The 20,376-nt window shown below is 37.0% G+C and overlaps 2 protein-coding genes across 2 annotated transcripts in view; one reads left to right on the top strand and one right to left on the bottom strand.

Moving 5' to 3' along the window:
* LOC124168945 (focadhesin) overlaps positions 1-18,638 on the top strand; it is a 39,072-nt gene extending 20,434 nt beyond the window's left edge. Inside the window, exons 9-19 of the mRNA XM_046547362.1 lie at positions 1,998-2,246; positions 4,121-4,261; positions 6,216-6,361; positions 9,773-9,983; positions 11,049-11,310; positions 12,017-12,140; positions 12,545-12,693; positions 14,502-14,707; positions 15,655-15,796; positions 17,982-18,158; positions 18,322-18,638. Of these exons, the coding sequence (XP_046403318.1) occupies positions 1,998-2,246; positions 4,121-4,261; positions 6,216-6,361; positions 9,773-9,983; positions 11,049-11,310; positions 12,017-12,140; positions 12,545-12,693; positions 14,502-14,707; positions 15,655-15,796; positions 17,982-18,158; positions 18,322-18,480 (1,966 nt within the window). The 3' untranslated portion in view covers positions 18,481-18,638. The remainder of the gene's footprint in view (positions 1-1,997; positions 2,247-4,120; positions 4,262-6,215; positions 6,362-9,772; positions 9,984-11,048; positions 11,311-12,016; positions 12,141-12,544; positions 12,694-14,501; positions 14,708-15,654; positions 15,797-17,981; positions 18,159-18,321) is intronic.
* A 77-nt stretch (positions 18,639-18,715) lies between these two features.
* On the bottom strand, positions 18,716-19,918 carry LOC124168947 (protein C1orf43 homolog). Its single transcript, XM_046547363.1, has 4 exons — positions 19,585-19,918; positions 19,340-19,502; positions 19,045-19,264; positions 18,716-18,971 (listed from the first exon to the last, which is right to left on the bottom strand). The coding sequence occupies exons 1-4, from the start codon at positions 19,741-19,743 to the stop codon at positions 18,716-18,718; spliced, it is 798 nt and encodes a 265-aa protein (XP_046403319.1). The 5' UTR covers positions 19,744-19,918.
* Between the last annotated feature and the right edge of the window lie 458 nt (positions 19,919-20,376).

Here is a 20,376-nt window from a genome sequence, read left to right as displayed (position 1 = left end):
GTTTTCTTCTACTGTCGGCGTCAAAATGATGTGCCGCTGTACTTTGCAAATTTATATCCTGGCTTCACTGCGTGCTATAATAATGAACTATACGTCACTTTAAAGGAAATTTTATCCTAAATTCTGATTTATTTATCACAAAAAAATGGAAAAATGTAGACACGGCCAGTGCAATGAATGACTCCGCGCACCGAAAAATTAGCCGTTTTGTCAACTTCATGAACTTTGCAACTCAACCTAAGGAAAACTACTACGTCTACAGCATTCATCTTCCACATTAATTTACACTCATCAGTGCGAATTAATAAAATGGCTTTTGGGTATTTTTAGAACTTATATTTTGTTATAAATTAATGAAAATATTTAAACATTATCTTGTCCCATAGTTTACCCCGAAAGATAAAGGAAGTTGTAGATGGAAAAAGAATGGAATCCAGAGGTGGTCACAAAAAATGAATCGCAGCATTCTTTGATTTTATTCTACGCCGTTGCTTGCTTTTCAGAAAAAGTTGACTCACAAGAGGAATGCTCCGCGGCCCTTGATTTGGAAACTCTGGAGATAGAGGAAGACGTGTGGATCAGCAATTTCCATTTAGTTGGTTGTCAGGATAAACCAAGGATCCATTTAAAGGTTGTCAGGCCATCGTAAAAAGATAGGACTGATGTGCACCACAGGGGAAATGGGGTGTTTGAGGGAAAGTCAAACCCAAAGTTTCCCAAAGAATGTGCAGTTCTATGTTGATCTTATTTCCCCAGTTAAAACCAAATAGAAATTGGATTGGGATGATATTTTCACCACGGGTTCCAGTGATAGTGAGTGTGCAGGTGATCATGGTTATCGTCGAAGGTCATCCCTCTAGGATTTCCGATACTGAATTTTTAAGTGACAACCGATCGCAATGACGATGAGCTCGCCTTTAGAGTAGGTTTCAGATATATCGAGAGAAAAGCTCCCAAAATGTATTAAAGACTCTGTTTGGAAAACATTCACATTTTAATGCTACTTTAGGAAGGATTTCATTACAAAAGTAACTTCTTAACACCTGAAGACGTTGTGTTTATTACATTGATCGAAGTGCGATTGACCGATTCTTTCTGCAGAATAGGAAGTGGCTTCGGGGTTTTTGAGTCACAAGATGGTAGATTGTGTTGGAAGTTCGTCTATATTATCGCTACTAAATTGAAACATTAATCGTCTGGCTTCCTCAGAGTTTCCAGTCGCCCTCCAGGCAAGGTATTTTTAAGTTGAAAGCATCATTGACTGCTTCGAGCTGAAAAATAATTTCACCATAATACTCTCTACCGGACTGCCAAAAGAATACACATTTCACATGAGTATACGCTTTCGCCAATATTATACGCAAGTCTCACTTTGTTATGAACTATAAAACATTTCAAATGCACATCAGCTACCTTTCCATTTCTCGGCATCGACTTTCGGCGCCGACGAAGTCAATTAAAATACCCTGTTATCATGATGGAATCAATAACAGGAAGCTTGATAGGATCAGCCTAAGAATAACCATATTCCTTCATCTTTACGCAATTTATCGCTTTCAATGGAGGAGAAATAGATCAAATAATAGCCCTGAAGTCACATTGGACAACTCCGATGCGTCTGCACTTCAATAAATGAATCATAACCACGCCGTCGCATGTATTCAAGTATGCAACATCTACTATGGCCGTGCCGCCGTGCCTCCTCGTACTGAACTATGACGTCACTTTTCTACCAGCCAATCATCGGGCGTTTTCGCTTCTCACTTGAATTTGAAAATTCTCGTGAACTTTGATGCATTAAATATCGCAAACCACCTCATAAAATAATAAAAAACTTTCACCGAGGTATGCAAACATATGTTTTTATATAATTTTGGGGCTATTGATTATATCTGAATTATATGCAAGTTCCCTATTGTTATTTAATGGTTTGAAAACAAAATTGTTGTGTGTATGTGCTGTTATTTATATTTTGCTAAAAATGAAAACCATTTCAGGCCCCATGCCCAGGGTAAGGATCTGTTGCCACTTCTTTCCCAGACGCTAAATCGGTGTGCTTACAGCTCCGGGAAGGGCAAATCAGGGATTGATGAAATAGCAGTGAATGAAATGGCCAGTGCAGCTTCAGCACTAGCTCTCGCTGGAGCAACGCATCTTCTCAAGGAGAAAATCATTGATGCTTGCTCAGTCTGGAGTGTGCTAGGCCCTAAACTATCCAGGGATCGCAGGACACCAGTGTTGCAAAGGTAATCCCAACCTGGAGTATTGGCTCTATTTCAAATTTTGTTGACAAAGGTGCTATAGATTGCCAATAAATTCTGGAGGAGTAAGTTTGAGGAGTTAATTATTTTTCTTATAAAGCATTTTCAAGAAATCTTTCTCCTAAAAACCTTATGCAGAAGAAGGGACAACTTAGTTGGCCACATTTTGAGGCACGATGGTCTGATGAAGACAATCGTTGAAGGACTAGTGGAAGGGAAAAAGGGCAAGGGATGGCTTCGAATGAGTTATATAGGACAGGTTATAAAGGATGTAAAAGAGAAGAAATATGTAGCTATGAAAAGATTAGCGGATAGGAGAGAGAAATGGAGAGCTGCGTCAAACCAATCTTAGGATTGTTGACTAATGATGATGATGATGAAGGAATCTTTTTCACTGCATAAAAAGTATTAATTGCAAATAATCTGGAATATATCAGGAAATACCCATACCAGCCAATAATGAATGAGCTTTCAGGGAGTCACCAAACGAGAAAATTTTGCTGAGGAAAAGGAAACTTAAACTCTGTGGAAGTTTGGTAAATAAAACAAAAATGGAGGTAATATAATGTAAATGGAGAGATTGTCTTCTTCCTGAAAGAAAAATTGTTAAAGCCAATGATTTTCTTACAAAGAAAATCTTAGAGTGGATAAAATGAAAAACTTTTCTGACCTGCATCTGTTTTTGCTGAAATGGAATGCATCACTGTTAACTGACATTAACTGTTTTAGATTGCTATACATAGCATTAGTGAGACCGATTCTTGAGTATTGCTCCATTATCTGGAGTCCCTTTTATGTTAAATATGTACAAGTTATTGAGAAAGTGCAACATAAGTTCCTAAGAATTATTGCCTATAAATTTCATCTAAATGGGATTATTGGTGACCGCAATGACTTAATGGAATTTATTAATTTAGCCTCCCTTCATCTGCGGAGAAAACAATTTGCCATTATTTTTCTATATTGTATATTAAATAATCATATTAAATGTTCAACATTGCTTTCTCTTGTACCCCTCAGAGTTCCAACAGTTTCATCTCGAAGCACTTCACTGTTCACAATTCCTTTCTTAAGAAATAACTATGTATTCTCTTTTCCATGCAATGAGAGATAGCAATGCTAACAGTAACCTGGACTTTTTTGCTACTCCATTACACACTTTTAAAAACATTGTTAAGTCTACAGTTAGGTAAATTTGTGATACTTTAATAATTATTGCCTTCTCCCAAATTGAGTTTTGATTGCATCCTTTTATAAAGGAATGTATATCTTTTCTTTTTTTTATATATTATTGTATTGGTTTATATTTTTTTATATATTGTAACTTTGTACAGGGTTTCTATGCCCGTTAATAAAGCATATTATTATTTTTATTATCACATATTTATGATGTATAGGTCGTACACTGCTATTCTATACAATCCAAGTGTGACAAATTGTTCTTTTTAGGTATTAAAATTTGTCCTGGTGCAATTTAACAAATGTTCAGAAATGATTCATTACAAAATTAATTTCCACAAAGTTATCAAGTTGTCATTGATTATATGTAATTTTTCAGTTGTTTGGATGCAATCACCTGTTAGAATCTTATATGTAGTCCTGTTACCTCTCTGGGCTTTCCATTCCCTCTGATTTAATTTTCTCTGTGGTTGTATGGGGTCTTTCCATGTGGTTCAATGGATTGAGTATGATTTTGATTTTTTTTTAAATAAAAATTTAATTTCTTGAAGGTTTTGAGCTTATCAAAAATATTTATAAAACCATTTAAAAATTTCTGTGCGTCTTAGGCCTACTATGCTCCTATTTTTTTGATCCAGTTTCATTTAATTTTCAATATGGTACTTTTTACTTTTTTACAGCTTGTGCAGGATGTTTGGTGTGATTTTAAGTTTGAGAAGTCCAAATGTGGAGTATGAAAGTCTTTCAACCCAGCTAGAAGGAAAACTTTGGTCTTACATTGTTCTGAACAATGAATTATCAGTAAAAAAGGCAGCTTTGGAGTAAGTATTTTTTTCCAATTCGGTTGCATGGTAGTTCATGTGTAACAGCTGATTGATTGCAATACAATTAGGCATGGGTTATCTGGCCAGGTCAGCTGGTCGGCGATTGCCGAGGGTCTTAAGCTTAGGGGGCCCCCCAGAAACCTCGCATCTATTGTGAAGCGTATATGACAGGTGTGATTAAAAATTAAATTAATAATAATTAAATCATATAAATATATTCAGCTTAGTTGAACCAAAGCTTTTTATTATAAAATTCGACGTTATTATTAGTTGAATTATTTACAGCGTACCCAGTGTATAAAGATTTAGAATTTAATTAAGATTTTAAAAATTAAGATAAATGTGTCAGAAGATAAAAGAGAACCTGATGCGGGTGAACCGAAGTTGGAGCCCCTTATTCGCCAATTGGCGGCGGTTTCTAGAAAAATTTTCCCCGCGCGTTATGGTTACTAAATTTTTATCAACAAATCGGATTTATTATCGAAGTTACCATTTCATAAAACGTTCGAACTTGACTTTGATGGAAGTGGATTACAAAAAGAATTTGGATGAATGTTTTTCAAGAGAGGTTAAATATTCTAGCGGATATTTCGCTTTATTGCCTGTTTACGGACAAAAGTGTGTGTTAAATTGGTGTATGAATGAAGGTTTGATTGCATCAAGTTATGAATGTCCTAAGTGTGAAAGGCAAATGAAATTAACTAAGAGACCAAAGAAGACTGATGGAAATGAATGGGTATGTAAAAATCAAACTCAAAATAATCCGCATGAATGTTCACGATCTGTAAGAAAGGGTTCTTGGTTTTTCAATAGTCATCTAAGAATATGTCAAATTTTGAAATTGACTAGTCAATGGCTAGGGCGGTGTATGCAAAAGTACAATATGGCAGTTTTGAAAGTGACAGATAAAACAGTGACTGATTGGTATAGTTTTTGCAGAAAAGTGTGTGAGACTGTATTGAAAAATAGTTCTAGAAACCGCCGCCAATCCGCCAATTGGCAAAAAAGGGGCTCCAACTCCGGTCGCGCCCCTGATGCTTTTTTGAAAGGGATTACAGCAGACTCCCGATTATCCGGCTGCGGCATGTCCGTGTTGCGGATTATGTATCCGTGCATGATTTTCACCCTCGTTCAATGTTTTTCGCGATCTTCGTAAACAATAAATACGGTTGCAAAATCACCAGAATGACTGCATTTTAATGTTAGGATACACGGGGCTTTTTATTTCAATTAGGATACCCTTTGCAAAACGGATGCGATCGTGTGCTAGCTGTATTCATGGAAGGTCCGTGTTCCTTTTTCCAAGCCTCATATTTCCAGGTGTTATATGGAGCAGTAGGAATGCGGGTACAATCATGTTATCATTGCTTAAAAGATCGCGGTCTCGCAAAGAAAGCTCTTTGTGAACCCAGAAAGCAATCTAAAATAACAGAAAATGTGGGTAAACAATAATAAATTGTTCGATTTTCCTTAATTATGAATATTTTAAAAAATAACAGTCAAAGTTTGGATTATCCGAGTTTTCCGAGAATATTTTTGTGCTGTCTCTCCCCATCATTAGCCCGGATAATTGGGAGTGTGCTGTGTTTGAAAAGTTTATTTTAGAGTTATTTTTTAGATTTCTGCGCAGTTTCAAGGAACTAATTCACAAAATAGATAATTGAACCAAAATACATAATAAAATTTTATAAATTGCGAAGTTCTCACTACTCATATTAATTTTTACTCATGAAATTGCTATTTTTTTATTAACATAAGCCCCTGCTGAGGGCCCCCAATCAGCCCAGACCACCCCTGCAATTAGGTGATATCTTATATGAATATAGTGGTTAAATTACAAGAGTATGTAAGGCTGTGCTCATTGTCTGCATTGTAATTCTCTTTTTTTCTCAATGGGTACCCAGACTAAATAAATAATGTGTCAATTTTCAAGTGTCCTTTTCGTTTGCAGGGCATTGGCAAGAGTAAATTTAAGTCAAAGGCCTTTGAAAAATGTTCCAGAAGTTTATCGCCAAAATATCAAACTACCGTTAGAGTATGCCAAAACTCCCGTTGAAGCAGCTCGAAGACCAGAGGATGTTCTACCGTACACACCAGGTAAATAAATATTGGAGCGGCAGGTTGGACAATTAAAATGTAAATTTTATGTGTATTTTTTGGAGTGATTTATAGAATTTGGTGCCTTTAGGAACATCTTCAGGCATTAGATTGTGCATATAGATGGGCTGTTTTAATTTTCCATCCTGTGAGTCCAGGTTCAAATCCCAGCTGTGTGAGAGATTTTTCAAAAGTCTTAATCCCTCATTTTGTGCTAAGGGGATGGCTCAGAATTGTGGTACAGAATTTTAAGTCATCCCTCAAGGAAGAAGAGTAATTTTTCCTGGTTGCATTAAGCATTGTTAAGAGCTAGGAAAACAAAGAGTTGACAGCTGACTGCCAAAATACCCCTGTCGGTACCAGAGCAAGCATTTCAGTGGGTTTGTTCACAAATTAATTCTTATTGTCCTTTGTTATCTACATAGTTTGAGAGATAAAGGTAAAAATACAGGTTATTTTTCTGTCTTTTGATCCATTGATCCTCTTCTCGAGCTGTTCGCTGCAAATAATCACCATCCTTAACCATTTGGCAGATGCAGTGGATGATGCAGTTCCTGGAAAATTTCACACTATAATGACAGGTTGTTATATGTATATCCAAAGTTGATGGTTGAAGCCCCTCAAATCCCATATTCACCTTTACGTAATGTGTTTCTTTTGTATCAGCAGTATTTTAAATAGGGATAAGGTCTGTGTTCTTTTTAACTTGTGTATATGTATGTAAATGCGCAAATGGAATATTGCAAAAAGCATAATTTGGACTTGTTTCCAAAAACCATGCATCCTTGGCTGTGTGTGGTACCATGTTCAGTGATGTGATCATGGAATTGGGATTGTCTGGGTTTGGTGAGATGCGTCAAATCGCCTATCAGTCTGGCATACAACCTCGGTAAATCTTGATTTTACCAAGATTTGCTGAGTTTTGATCGCTATCAAGTTTCAATATTGTTGCTTTCAGAATACCATGTTCAGGGAGAAGAAAAGAGCCAGAACAATGTGTAAACTGGAAAATTAGGAGCCAGATAATCAAAAGTTGATTGTACTTATATACTCACAAGGGGAATACACGACCTTCGCATCGCCGATCGAGCTCAAATTTTGCGATTCGGTAGTTTATGGGTACAAATGTAATATGCCGAAGCGAGACGACGCACTTCTCGTGAAATTCCGAGAAAAAAGCAATTAAAAATCGTAAAAAATGAAGGTACGGTATATAAACTGTTTTGAACGCCTATGTTAAACAATTGGGTGACAGACTAGTGGATAGGGTGTTCGACTGTGGAGGTGAAGGTACCTAGATCGATGCTCGCTCAGGGAACTTTTTTTGTGTTAATTTTTAAGAATTTTATTGTTTAAATTTTTAAAGTTCGTTTTCTTATCTTCGTTACTACTATGGAATATATTTTTAAAAGAGTTTTTTTTAAATATTTAAATCAGGAATGGATCAGCTTGGGGTTAGGAACTGAGGATGAAGGGTGGATAGAAACTCGGCGTCGGCATTAGCCTGCTCTTAACGAAAGGCGCCAAGAGGACCACGGCTTAACGTCCCATCCGACGGACGGTGTACTGCACAACTAGTGTAATCCACATTACACGCAGGGATTGAATTTAGGAATGCCCCTTAATTCTTTACCGAGATTTGGATGTGGAAGGCCAGTACACTGCCTCACCACTCCAGTTAATCCTTTATTTTCAATTTTCAGGATGGAACTCATCATAAAGACATGCAAAGAAAAGTGATTTGCGGCACCACGAACAAGCAAAAAAGGCGTTTTTTCCACAACTGCAACGACTGTCCATAATTTTTGAAGGAAAACACACGTCACTTACTTTTACGAAAAATTGTCTCGTGCCAGCGAGCTTCGAAGCAAACCATGCATATTTCAACATGTTTTGGAAAATCGGAGCACTTAATTGGTTATGAATTAACGCGCATGTCTTTTTTTGCGTCTTCTCTTGACGCAATATCCCGATTTTCCTCCAATAGAATCGAGGAATTCTGTAAATGTTTTATAAATATTTTCACCTGCCTGAAAAAATACACGTCGCATGGCTGGCATAATGGGGTAAATTTTGGAGGTATCACTTTCAGAGTGCATGATGCCTCTCCCTTGTCATCCGCAAAAATGTCATCGTAAATTGCGGGGTTCGTCTGCCCTCCCCACGAATCTATTAAAAATAGAAACTTCTCTCCGGTGACATGTGGTTTAATCACATTTTCTAAAAGGGTCTCATAAATATTTGTCGTCAGTTTTCCCGATTTTGAGCACGTTACAAACACATTTTTAAATCTTTCGGTCAAATGATCGACATTTCTTTTCACTATTGGTCCAAATTTTCCACCAGGTTCTTGAAGGCACAAAAGCACCTTGGGTAATAGCTTTCCTGACAGAGTCATGCCATACTGGGTTATGTACGAGTGAGTTAACTTATTCAAGCTTTTTTTCTTCACCAGAACCGTTTTAACTCCCTTCAGGTCGAGAGACCTATCAAATGAAGACTGATACTGGCAGCCCGTTTGGTCAGTATTAATAACCAGGTCAGCATCGAAACAGGGGATTAGGGATCTCATCTGCGTCCTGAACGTCTCTGCACTTTGCAGAGTTTCCTCAAGTGTTGTTACGTCTCTTGTGTGGATTACACTAGTTGTGCAGTAAATCTCGGTAAAGAATTAAGGGGCATTCCTAAATTCAATCCCTGCGTGTAATGTGGATTACACTAGTTGTGCAGTACACCGTCCGTCGGATGGGACGTTAAGCCGTGGTCCTCTTGGCGCCTTTCGTTAAGAGCAGGCTAATGCCGACGCCGAGTTTCTATCCACCCTTCATCCTCAGTTCCTAACCCCAAGCTGATCCATTCCTGATTTAAATATTTAAAAAAACTCTTTTAAAAATATATTCCATAGTAGTAACGAAGATAAGAAAACGAACTTTAAAAATTTAAACAATAAAATTCTTAAAAATTAACACAAAAAAAGTTCCCTGAGCGAGCATCGATCTAGGTACCTTCACCTCCACAGTCGGACACCCTATCCACTGGTCTGTCACCCAATTGTTTAACATAGGCGTTCAAAACAGTTTATATACCGTACCTTCATTTTTTACGATTTTTAATTGCTTTTTTCTCGGAATTTCACGAGAAGTGCGTCGTCTCGCTTCGGCATATTACATTTGTACCCATAAACTACCGAATCGCAAAATTTGAGCTCGATCAGCGATGCGAAGGTCGTGTATTCCCCTTGTCAGTGGAAATTTTCCTTGATACGTTCATGTTGATGCTGGTTGCTGGAACAGATAGTTGGTGATCAGATGAAAAATTCAGCCAGAAGTGGAAAATTTATGTCCAGGGATGCATGGTACATGGGCTATGAAAGGATTTTTGACTCTTGAGTCTTACAATTCATTTTTCAAGGTAAATGCTGGATTCAGCTACTTCAGAAAATCCAGCCTGATGCAACATATGCTGCTGGACAACTTCTTGTGCAGCTCATCAAGAGGGAATTGATGTCGCAGAGAGGAGCAGTCCGTGTTCCTACAAACCTTGGTGTTGGTCGCGAGCCTACTTCTTACTCGTACCTTCCTGATCATAGTGTTCTACGGGCTGTAGCAGACTACCTTTCAGGGTATTTATTAAATAATCACATCATACTATAGGAGGATATCTCTCATGTCATTTTTTGGTGCTCCTGAATCTCTCCTTGGGTAGAATTCCTGATCTTTTTGTACATTGATTTAAGCGCAAAAAATTCCATTTATTTAATGAACTCAATTCAATTTTTGACAAAAAATACATGTTATTAGAATTTTGAATATAATGATTGTGTTTCATTACTTTGCTCAAATAAGTGTCTAAAATAGCTGAATCCTTTTGATAATAATGTGAATTTATTTTAAGTTGATGTTAATTCTCGAGCATCTTAATTTATAACCTAAATAATCAGTGATAAAAAATTTAGAGTATTATGAGAGTGAATTGGAATTATGCCACTCCCGAAAGAAACAACGCCTTATAGGAGAGGGATATTAATGGTGAGGAAAGATCTGAGGTTTTCCCGGCATATGATACTGTTGAAGTTGTCTCGGGTTTCCCACCAGGTGAGGTTCTCCATCTCTGCCGACGTTTTGATGGCTGTGCCGTCCATTGTCATCAGGGCTTGATGATGATGGATGACACTGCCATCGAAACCCCCTTGTGGGGCACACGACCCGTGCGTATTGCCAAACATTGCAGAACCACAATTGTAACTTTTTTGTATCATAAGATGGCATTTTCTTGTATTTTTAGGTAATCACTTTAATTAAAAACTTCTTAAACTTTGCATTTGACTCGATTATACTTTATTATGACAAAAGTAAAGGTAACTCAAGGTATCTTTTGTGCCCCCGCCCCCCCCCCCTTGAGTTTTTTTTCTGTATCTGCTACTGGTGAGATGGAGAACCTCACCCGTTGGGAAACCCAAAACAACTTCAACATCAGATATTAAAGGTGTTTCCTGAATTTACTACACGAATATTTTGTTGGTGTGATTTTGCTTTTGTATTGTCATCTCAGAATTTGTGTCTTTTCATTAGAATTAAAGTCATTTATCAATTTAAAATTAGTACGTACAAGTGCTTAGTAATACTTAGTAGTACTTAGCAATATTCATAGAACCAAGGAAGAAATAATGATGAAACTTCTTTTACAGGACGTCGAACGACTTACCAGATGGTGGTGATGGTTCAGATGATGTCTTGAGAGTTGTGCAAATTTGCCTGACTGTTCTTGGTCGGTCATATCCAAAGCAGTTTCCTCCTCTGGATTGGTCATTTTTGGATGTTTATTCCCAGCTTGGTGCCAAATACAGCAATGCTAGTCTGTGTCTTGCTATGCGGCAAGCTTGTTCTTCCATCTCAGCCAGGAAATTTGCCGAAGAGAAGCTTTCACTCTTGACACCCAGTAGTACTCCGGTTTGTGTGCATTTTAGCATATGTTTTAAACTATAGAATTACTTATTTAATTGTTGTCCAAATTTTAGAACCTTAAAGGGCTTTAAGATTTTTTATGGTACATATCTCCTCTTTGTGAGCTCCTAATTCTTTGATCAACTGAATTAGAGTATGTAGTAAGGATGACCATGGATTTTAAGCTAATTTGTGGTTTTCATCTTGAAGCAGCTCTCATTAAGACTAAATATATAAATTGATCCTATGAAAGTGATCATGATGAGTTGACAATTTAAGGAGAAATATTATTTTTCAACCATATCTCTTGCTAGCTAAAACTTGTCGCACCATTTCACAGAGGCCAGAACTTAGTTCCTCTTAGGTGCGAGGAACTCTCATATAAGTCCTTTATCATACTCTGAAGCTAAATGTTAAGTTTTCTTTCTTCAAAATTGCAGTTTGTTTAAATCCTGATGCATATTACTTTTTTATTTGTTGAGAATCCTTATTGTACGTGAACTGTCGAGAATCATTTGTTCACCGTGTTTATTTATAATATTGTGAAGCTCTCTTTTAAATTACAGTAAACATGCACAGCAATACATTTTCAGTGATATCTTAAATTACGTATGCAAGCAGAAAAATGGCATTCAAAAAGTTTCAAAACATAGGACATTTCCAATTCATTGGTATACGTACTGTTGGCTTCAATAAAGCTATTTATTTTCAGGCTGAAGAAATTCTGATGCTCTTCGAATACTTGGGAGACATTTGCAAAGGAATTCCTCCAAACAGCTGGAGATCTCTGATTGAGGGATGCCTGCTTGCTTCCCTTGATAAAGGAAAAGAAAAAGGTTTGTGTTTTTCTGCTCTACAACCTAAGTCTTTTAGAGTTCCTAATCCACTCAATGCACATAATTGTACATGCAACAACAGCCATAACAAAATTATTCTCTAAGTGTATATCAATCATATCCCAGTGTTGAACTGGTCTTTTACTAATATCTGCATTGGGGCAATATTTGATTGCATTACATTGGACGATATCAGTTTTAACATTTTTTAGCATATAAATGCTATTAAATGTCCTTATGTCTCAAGTAGGAGGGCATTAAGTTTCTTTTAGAAACTCATGTAGAACTCCTGACGATTATCAGTCAGAGCATGCCTAGGATTTTCCTTACAATGCACATATTCATCAGTCACTTATAAGTTTGTATGATAACATTGATTGATCGAAAATTCAATTTTATTTTAGATTCTGAGGAAGAACCGGATGTGTCATTGAGTAAACTGCTGTCATTTTGTAAGATAGCTTTACTTCGGGAAGATATACCAGATGTGAATAGATCAACACTTGCTCTAATTATGGAATCTCTTCTTGAAAAAATGGAGGTGGAAGATCCAGTAAGTCACCATGCATTCATGAATCAGATGGCATAATTTATCTGACAATTCCCCTTAATTTAACAAGAGTGCATGTTATGTTTCATGAAAATACTTTTAGAGTAATGGGCACATTATAACGTTAAACTTCAGATAGCTTAGGGTGAGGTACTTGTTAGCTTAAGTAAAGTTGTTATCCATGTATTTTATGAAAGCTAAGGTATATTAGTTGGAAATTTTAATGCCAATTACTTGAAATAGATGGCTCTCCAAAACATTTTCAGCCCAAAACTTTGCCGATTCAAAGAGTAATTTACAAACCCTATTGCCGAGTACCAGTGACAGTAAGTTATGTGTATTCTATATTTTAAGAATTCAATTACTGTCTGCCTCCCTGCAATTACAGTGTTCTATGTCATAGTGCAATCTGTGAATGTAGCAGACTTTTCAACGCCCCTGTGTAGGTGTGACGGGTTACAGTGGCACAGCAAGGGGAGGGCTTCGGGGGATAAAACCCCCCCAGAACTCAGAGTAATTTTAAAATGTAATCCATTTTACTAAATTGGATAAATATTACTTATAGAATAGTGTAAGGATTAATAAAATATCCCTCGGAAAGCCGTAAAACTCACCACTTTGAATCATTTATCTTAAAAATTTTCTCAGCGAGGCCAACCACATTCCATATCCCCAGTATTAGTTGCTCTTAAAACCCCACCCCTAACTGCACTGCACGCCTGATGGGTTGAACGTCCATTTTTGGGTGTAAAGATTCCATGTTCTTTTCCAAATGAAGGTTTATTCCACCCTTATTTTATCTGATCATTCCACCTTTGCAGAGCAATGCTGTTCTAAGTGATGTTAAAGAGCCCTAATATTATTTGGATTAATTCAGCCCTGATCAATTTCATCTATATCTATATAATCATTTTCTGTTGATTTTCTTGATAAAGGGCAAACTTCTTATGGTTTGACGAATCAAAGTAAAAGAATTTCGGTCCAACGCACAAGCTAAAAAAATTTTTGTGAATAGTTAATTTTTCCTGTCAATTGGCTTTGTCAAGCTAATACAAGTGTAGCCAGTGGCACAGCAATGGAGGAGATTTGGGGAACCCCCCACAGAGCTCAGAGAATTTTTTATTAAAATATTTTAATGTGACAATTTTTGTAACTAATATTAGGGGAATGGATGACTTGCACAAACAAAACATCAAAATATTCAAACAGCCTTCGAAACAAAATATTCAAACAGTTAATTCTACATTTATCTTTGATTTATAAAAGTTGGCTGAATTGGCAGAGTGTGTGATGATTATCCCCTTCGCGTATTCATTTCCCAAAGTCATTTCACTCGATACTTTGAACTAGTGATGGAAAAATCGATTTCAGTTAAAATAAACTCACCATTTTGAGCCGTTTATTTTAAAAATTTTCTGGGGGGGGGGGGCCCTGCATCTCCCGCTTACCCTGGAGGCTATTCCTTACCCTCCCCCGGAGACCCTCCAGTATAGGTTGTGACCACAAACTAGCCTTAATTTCTAGCTGCGCCTCTGAGTGTCACAAATACATAGGCTAGATTACAATTTTAGAATATTGAATCACTGAATGGATTCAAGCATGGTTACACTCTAATGACTTTGGACTGAGGAATAATCGTTTATTTCCTTCTAGTGTTAGTGTCCCAATTTACCAGCATTGGATAGTTAATATGAAATAGTTTTAGCTACTCAAGCCTTGTCACTGAAACGCAATTGCTCTCTGGAAAATGTGAATAACTAATTGTTATATGATCTGTATAAGTAGCTATTTTCTTAAAAATTCTTTAACAGGCATTTACTGCTTTTGTTGAATGTGTGGGAGAGTTGCCAACGAAGTATGTGGAAAGAATGAGTTCTCCATCTGTTTGGTGGGAAGTTACCTCTGAGAAACTTCGGAAAGGTGCTAGGATTCGTTGTGAGCTGGCAAGTCGCAATGATGCTGACAACCCATTATTCTGGCTGAATGAAATAATTGATGCTGCCTCTGCCTTGCCTGGGTAAGGACATATCAGACGTGGATCTGTGTGTATATTCTAAGCAGTGAAGTGTAAATGAATCTTAAGTCTGCTTTAGTTTAAAATCCACACTTTTCATTTCCAAAGCCTACTCAGGTTTCAATGCAGGTTGTTTGATATCTTCCGGATAACCTGTGTTAGTTATAAAAATTAACAGTGTGGCTTTTACAGAGAGCTAGTTTCATTATGAATGTATAAGCTCAGTGCAGGATTTATGTACAAGCTACAACTTAGGGCCCCCACTTTCTTTAGGGATCCAAAAAGTTTTTATTTCAGTGTTTTTTACTAATCTATATTTAATTTTAATATCTTCATGCTTTTACATTTTTAACATGTTACTATAGATTAGATTATTAGCTATGGTAAATTGTGCCTTTATAAGGAACATTTCTTTCAATGTTTCTTTTCACTAAAGTTTTCATTTTTAAGTTCAGTCAGAATATAAATTATTTAAAGTCAAAGAAATATTCGTCCACTAAACTCAAGGGTGGATCCAGGATTTTTTTCTCAGGGGACAGGTCTGGGTCTGAAAGGCAAATGATCCTTTCATATTTGGGATAAGAACAGCATACAGCAATTACTGTACAAAATGTATTCTTCATCTCCATACTTCATTCCACAAAAAACCAGTGTTTATGATCATTGATAAATACATTATTAAAAATCATGTCTATTTTTTAAGCATCTGGAAGAAACATGTGGCCCTGTGCCCCCACCCACCTAAATCTGCCCATGTATATACCACTGAATTGTATTTCTGCTTAACCCTCTAGTTACCAGAAAATCTAGTTAAAGATTGACAGAGAATGTCAGGACTTTATAAATTGCCCATATCTCAAATAGATTAGGGTCTTATCAAGCCATGTGTAAGCTGTTTCCACAAAGTTAAGCCTAAAGTAATTACATTTAATCTGTCATGTTCTTTGCAGAGAGTATTCATTCATTTTGAAAACGATAACCCCAACCCTGCTCAAATGTAAAGAACAGACAGTGAATTGCCAGTGGACACTTCAACTGATGGGGCAAATAATGAAGATGATAAGTGATGATGACTCCAAGGACGAGAATCAGGTCAGTTTCTTACTTTCATGTGTAAATTCATCCAGCAATTAGTAGATTATCATATTATTAGTGCTACTCACACCTAAAATCTCAATTCATCTAAACAATTTGGGAAATCGAAGGAAGATATTAGTTACTGCCGAAAAAATCTGCCCCACTCAGCCATTCATTCTTTAATGTAAAATAAGAGAAGATGAAAGTTGCCAATTCTATTTCACGAGTTAGTAACATCATTAGAGATCTAGCTCATTTAGGGAGAACCTTTCATTGAGGGAAGGAATTGCTCATATGAGTGTAAACTCTGACAAACCAAACAAATCCTTTGCATAAGGCAAAAGAGTTGTGGAGAATGAGCGACAAGCTCATTATGTTTGCGATCTCGTTAAATGATATGTAAAAGGTTTTCAGCTATCTATGTTTTGCATGAAAAAGCTCAAGAAGAAGGTGATAGATTGAAAAAAGTAAAAATACAGGTGTTTTACTTTTTCGATATCTGTTGCAGTCAATGATCTATAATTCGTGAAGGAGCCTATTAGAGTTAAAATTATATCTTTATGTAACCGTCATTTGTTAAAGCTTATTAAAGGCACTTGTTAGCTGTTCAAAGACTGTGCGTAGTATTTAACTTTATACCAAGAAGTGTCCTGTGAGGTGCCTCTGCTGTTGCACCTTAGAGCAGTGGCGGCAATTTACCTAGGGTGTGCATTAGAGCAGATATAGGATGATTTAATTATATAATGTTAATACTAATCCATGAGCATCATGTTTCGTCATAATATAATGTATTGCAAGCAAAACATATCACTGGTATTTTCTACCCTTAAAATTGCATGAACAGAAATAATATTAGCATGCATGAAAATAATTATTCTAAACACACCTTTACAAAGTGACGGTAGGTGAAATTCATTCTCCTTTCCTTACACCCTATGAGGAAGTAGTAGAAAACGGCCATACAGATGACTCTGTAGACGGACTAGGATCCTGGGCGCAGGTAGTGTAGGTGGCGGCTGCACCACTACTCTACCTGCGAGTCACTCACCAAAAATATGTGCGTGCGCACTCGCATCGTTTTGAGTATGCTCCCATCACCCATTTGAACAGTGCACACCCCCCCGCTTACTTCGTCCCACCAGAGCACCCTCAGGCGATCGCATAGACCGAAGATGCGCCCGGCGCGATGCCACGGAATCACACACTTGTAGAGCGGTGAATTTGAAAAGGAGATAGCTGTAGCGTTCGGAGCTTCATGTTTCTTGCATATGCAGACAGGATTTTTATCCTTCTCGTTGCAAAGGAATAGTTTTCTTTTATAATTCATTCATCTTTGGGTGTGCACTTGCTAACATGCATATACGCACGCGCCGAGTGAACATGAGAACGTTTGGATAGAACACCTTTATTTCCATTATCTTTCAATTAAGGCTGAACTTACTTGGCAGGAGGTGCAGCTTACTTTCTGTGTGGAAGAATCATCAAATATTAGTCATAAGATGAAAATATTAAGTTTTGAAATCCTTTTATTGCTATTCATAACAATGAATGTGGCTGCATCATATTGATTTCAATGAGATGAAAACACTTGAGTGAATTATGTAATGGAAATCATCTTAAACATTCAGTCATACATTTTTTAATAGTCAGTTATACAGTATGCTTTTGCCATACTTTTTTAAACCTGTGTATGATCTTTTGAAGATTAAGTATAAGTAACATGTTGGGTGAATCGATTCTGGAAATCACAACATTTATGTTTGCCTATGTATACACATATGAGGCATTCGAAAGGAATGGTGTGATGAGTGAGGGCTTGCATCATTATGGTTTCCACCCAAAAGCAGCTTCAATTTTTGAATTTTCCTGTTTTGTTCAATTACAAAAATTTATACATTTAAGAAGATCTGAGGCAGTTTGTTGGCAAACTTTCTATGTTAATATATGATACTATATACATGTTACAAAAATTAACAGGCTACATTACAAAAATATACAAATTATTACCACAGCATGCTTGTGTATATTTCACATTGATGACTATAAGTAAAAGCTGCTTAAAAACAGAACAAAATTGAAGTCCATTTAACAATCCTGATTTCTATGATGTTCATTTCCTGTGATTGGGCACTTTTTGCAATCATACTCGCCAAATCATTGTGTACAATTGCTTGTAACCAGAAAATATTGTCCTTTACAGGCTCCGGCTTTCTTAATAGACGTTTGGATACTGTGTATTGTATGCATGTCTTTCTGTAGCTGCCTTGCACCTGATATGCAGAAGATATCCAATAATCAAGATCAGAGGATGAACCTATTACCTCAGGCACTGAGTTCTGTCTTGCAGCTCCCAGAATGGCAACCTGTATCACCCCAGGTAAGGCATTTAAATATTATAAGGCATAAACCATACTTGGCATAAACCAAATGCCAGGCAAGGCATTAGGTAATATTGACTTGTACCTGGATATACCCAGTCCTTTCATACTTATGTTCAATAATTTGAAGCTAACACTGAAAATCAACTGTTTTCATCCTAGGTATTAGAATGGCTTCTTCACACCTCAACGTCGGAACATGTACCTCAGTACCAAAGGACCGTGTTAAACAGAGGGATTTTATCAGTTCATCAAAACCCTCATTTGTTGAAGAAGAATGCTTGGATGCGATTTGTTGGTGCTAAATGCAAAGGGAAATGAAGTAATGACAAAGGAACTCGATGAACTGTGAATAACAATGCAATCTCCGTAGACTATGTGGAGACTATGAATGTTTTACACACTTGAAACAATACCGTGCTTGTTTCTGGATGAATGAATATATGATTATGAGAAATAATAAATATGATGAGATCATCTATGCTGGTACAAAGTCAAATGAAAACCCCAATAACATACCACGCATGTATGTTACTTAGGGTAATTACAGCGAGGGCTATACTGTAGTTTCATGTTTCAGTTCATTGCTCTCATTATTATCGATAGTGAGAGAGGTCGGTCTTTCTAAAGAGTTGATGTCCCTATCATTTACACATGAAGATTCGTTCTCTGCCTCCACTGCAAAGCTCTTCGCCGATTTAAGCTTGGCTTCCATCAATCCTTTGCGAACACCTTTGTCAATGCACTTTCTGATCGGTGTTTTACTGGGACTAGATCTCCGACTATTGGGGAACGATTTCATTGTTTTCGCTCTGAAATAGACGGGAAACATGTTATAATAGTGGCCACTTTAGATGCCTCATGGAGAGAAAAGAGACTACGTACGCATCCATCAGCTTCAGCAGCAGTTTAGAATAAACTTCATATTCTTCATCGCCGAATTCACTTGGATCGTGTCGTGCGTGCTCGTACATATCACAAAACTGATGAACCAATTTCTGGCACATTCCATTCAGTGGTCCTCCTAACGTGTGAATGAGGTAAGACCTCAGATTTTCTGCGGGGTGACGACGAAGAGTGGGATCTTGCTTGCATATTTCTTTTTCTACACAAAGGAACAAATAGTATTAGCTATTGCTGATGACAAGTTAAATCCTTAATTATAAATATAGGTACGCACCAAGAAGCTTTACATCATCGACGGCTTTCAACCTGTAATAATAGGGTGGTACGGAATCTCCCTTGTTAATTATGTACTGCGAATCATTATTATTCAGCAATTGCGGCTCGTAGATGATGCGGGGAATGACATCTATTCTCCTTTCGATTTCTTTTTTCAGCGACTACACAGAAAGGAAGAGAATTTGCATCAGTAATCTCAAACACTACGGAACAACATAATATCTTAATCATGTTTCAAGGTACCTTTTTGGCATCATGACCAATTGGAACATGAGGTCCTCTTCTTGAGCGTAGCGCAAATCTCATAATCTGACGTTTAGCAAAAATAAATAGAAGTATAAATGTCAAAACACCGCAGGCGATAAACACAACCACCGTAACGCCAGATAGTTCTTGTGTCATTTTTAACGTGGTAAAAACTAAAGAACTAGTGCAGTAGAACAGTGGTGTATTTTAAACGATTCCCACCCATTTAACGAAAGAGGACTTTATCGTTTCATTGTCCCACAACTCGAATTACATGGAGTATACTCCGCAATCAAATCATGTGTCAGCTGTTCTGCTATGTGAAGCGGGTTCAGCGTAACAAGCGCAGCTGAAATCGAATAGCTATCGATGCGATAACTCAACTATCGACTGAGAAGCGCGGACTTTTTCGAATTCGACAGTGGCGTCATGTGGACTTTGGATGTCCTTGAACGCATGATACTAATAGTACCATGCTTGAACGTTAGTGTCCGTTGACGATAAAATATTCCCCCTCAGACTTTTCTAAAGACTCAAGTTGATTCGATTTAACTTTTTTTCTGTCCTTGGTGTTGTAGATTTCTCAGAACTAAAGGTAATGAGATATAATGCCAAGAATGAGTGAACCCCATCAAGTTACAGCTGAAACTACCCACATAGCACAAAATATCTTCTAGATATCTAGAAGATATCTTCAATGTCTTGGATATCTTAAATATCTTCTAAATGTCTAGAAAATATCTTCAATGCCTTGGATATTTTAAAGATCTGCTGGATGTCTGGAAAATA

Source organism: Ischnura elegans, chromosome 12, assembly GCF_921293095.1.
Source record: "Ischnura elegans chromosome 12, ioIscEleg1.1, whole genome shotgun sequence".
NCBI lineage: Eukaryota > Metazoa > Arthropoda > Insecta > Odonata > Coenagrionidae > Ischnura > Ischnura elegans.
Note: the sequence above shows the minus strand (reverse complement) of the source record. Positions and strands in the feature narration are given on the sequence as shown.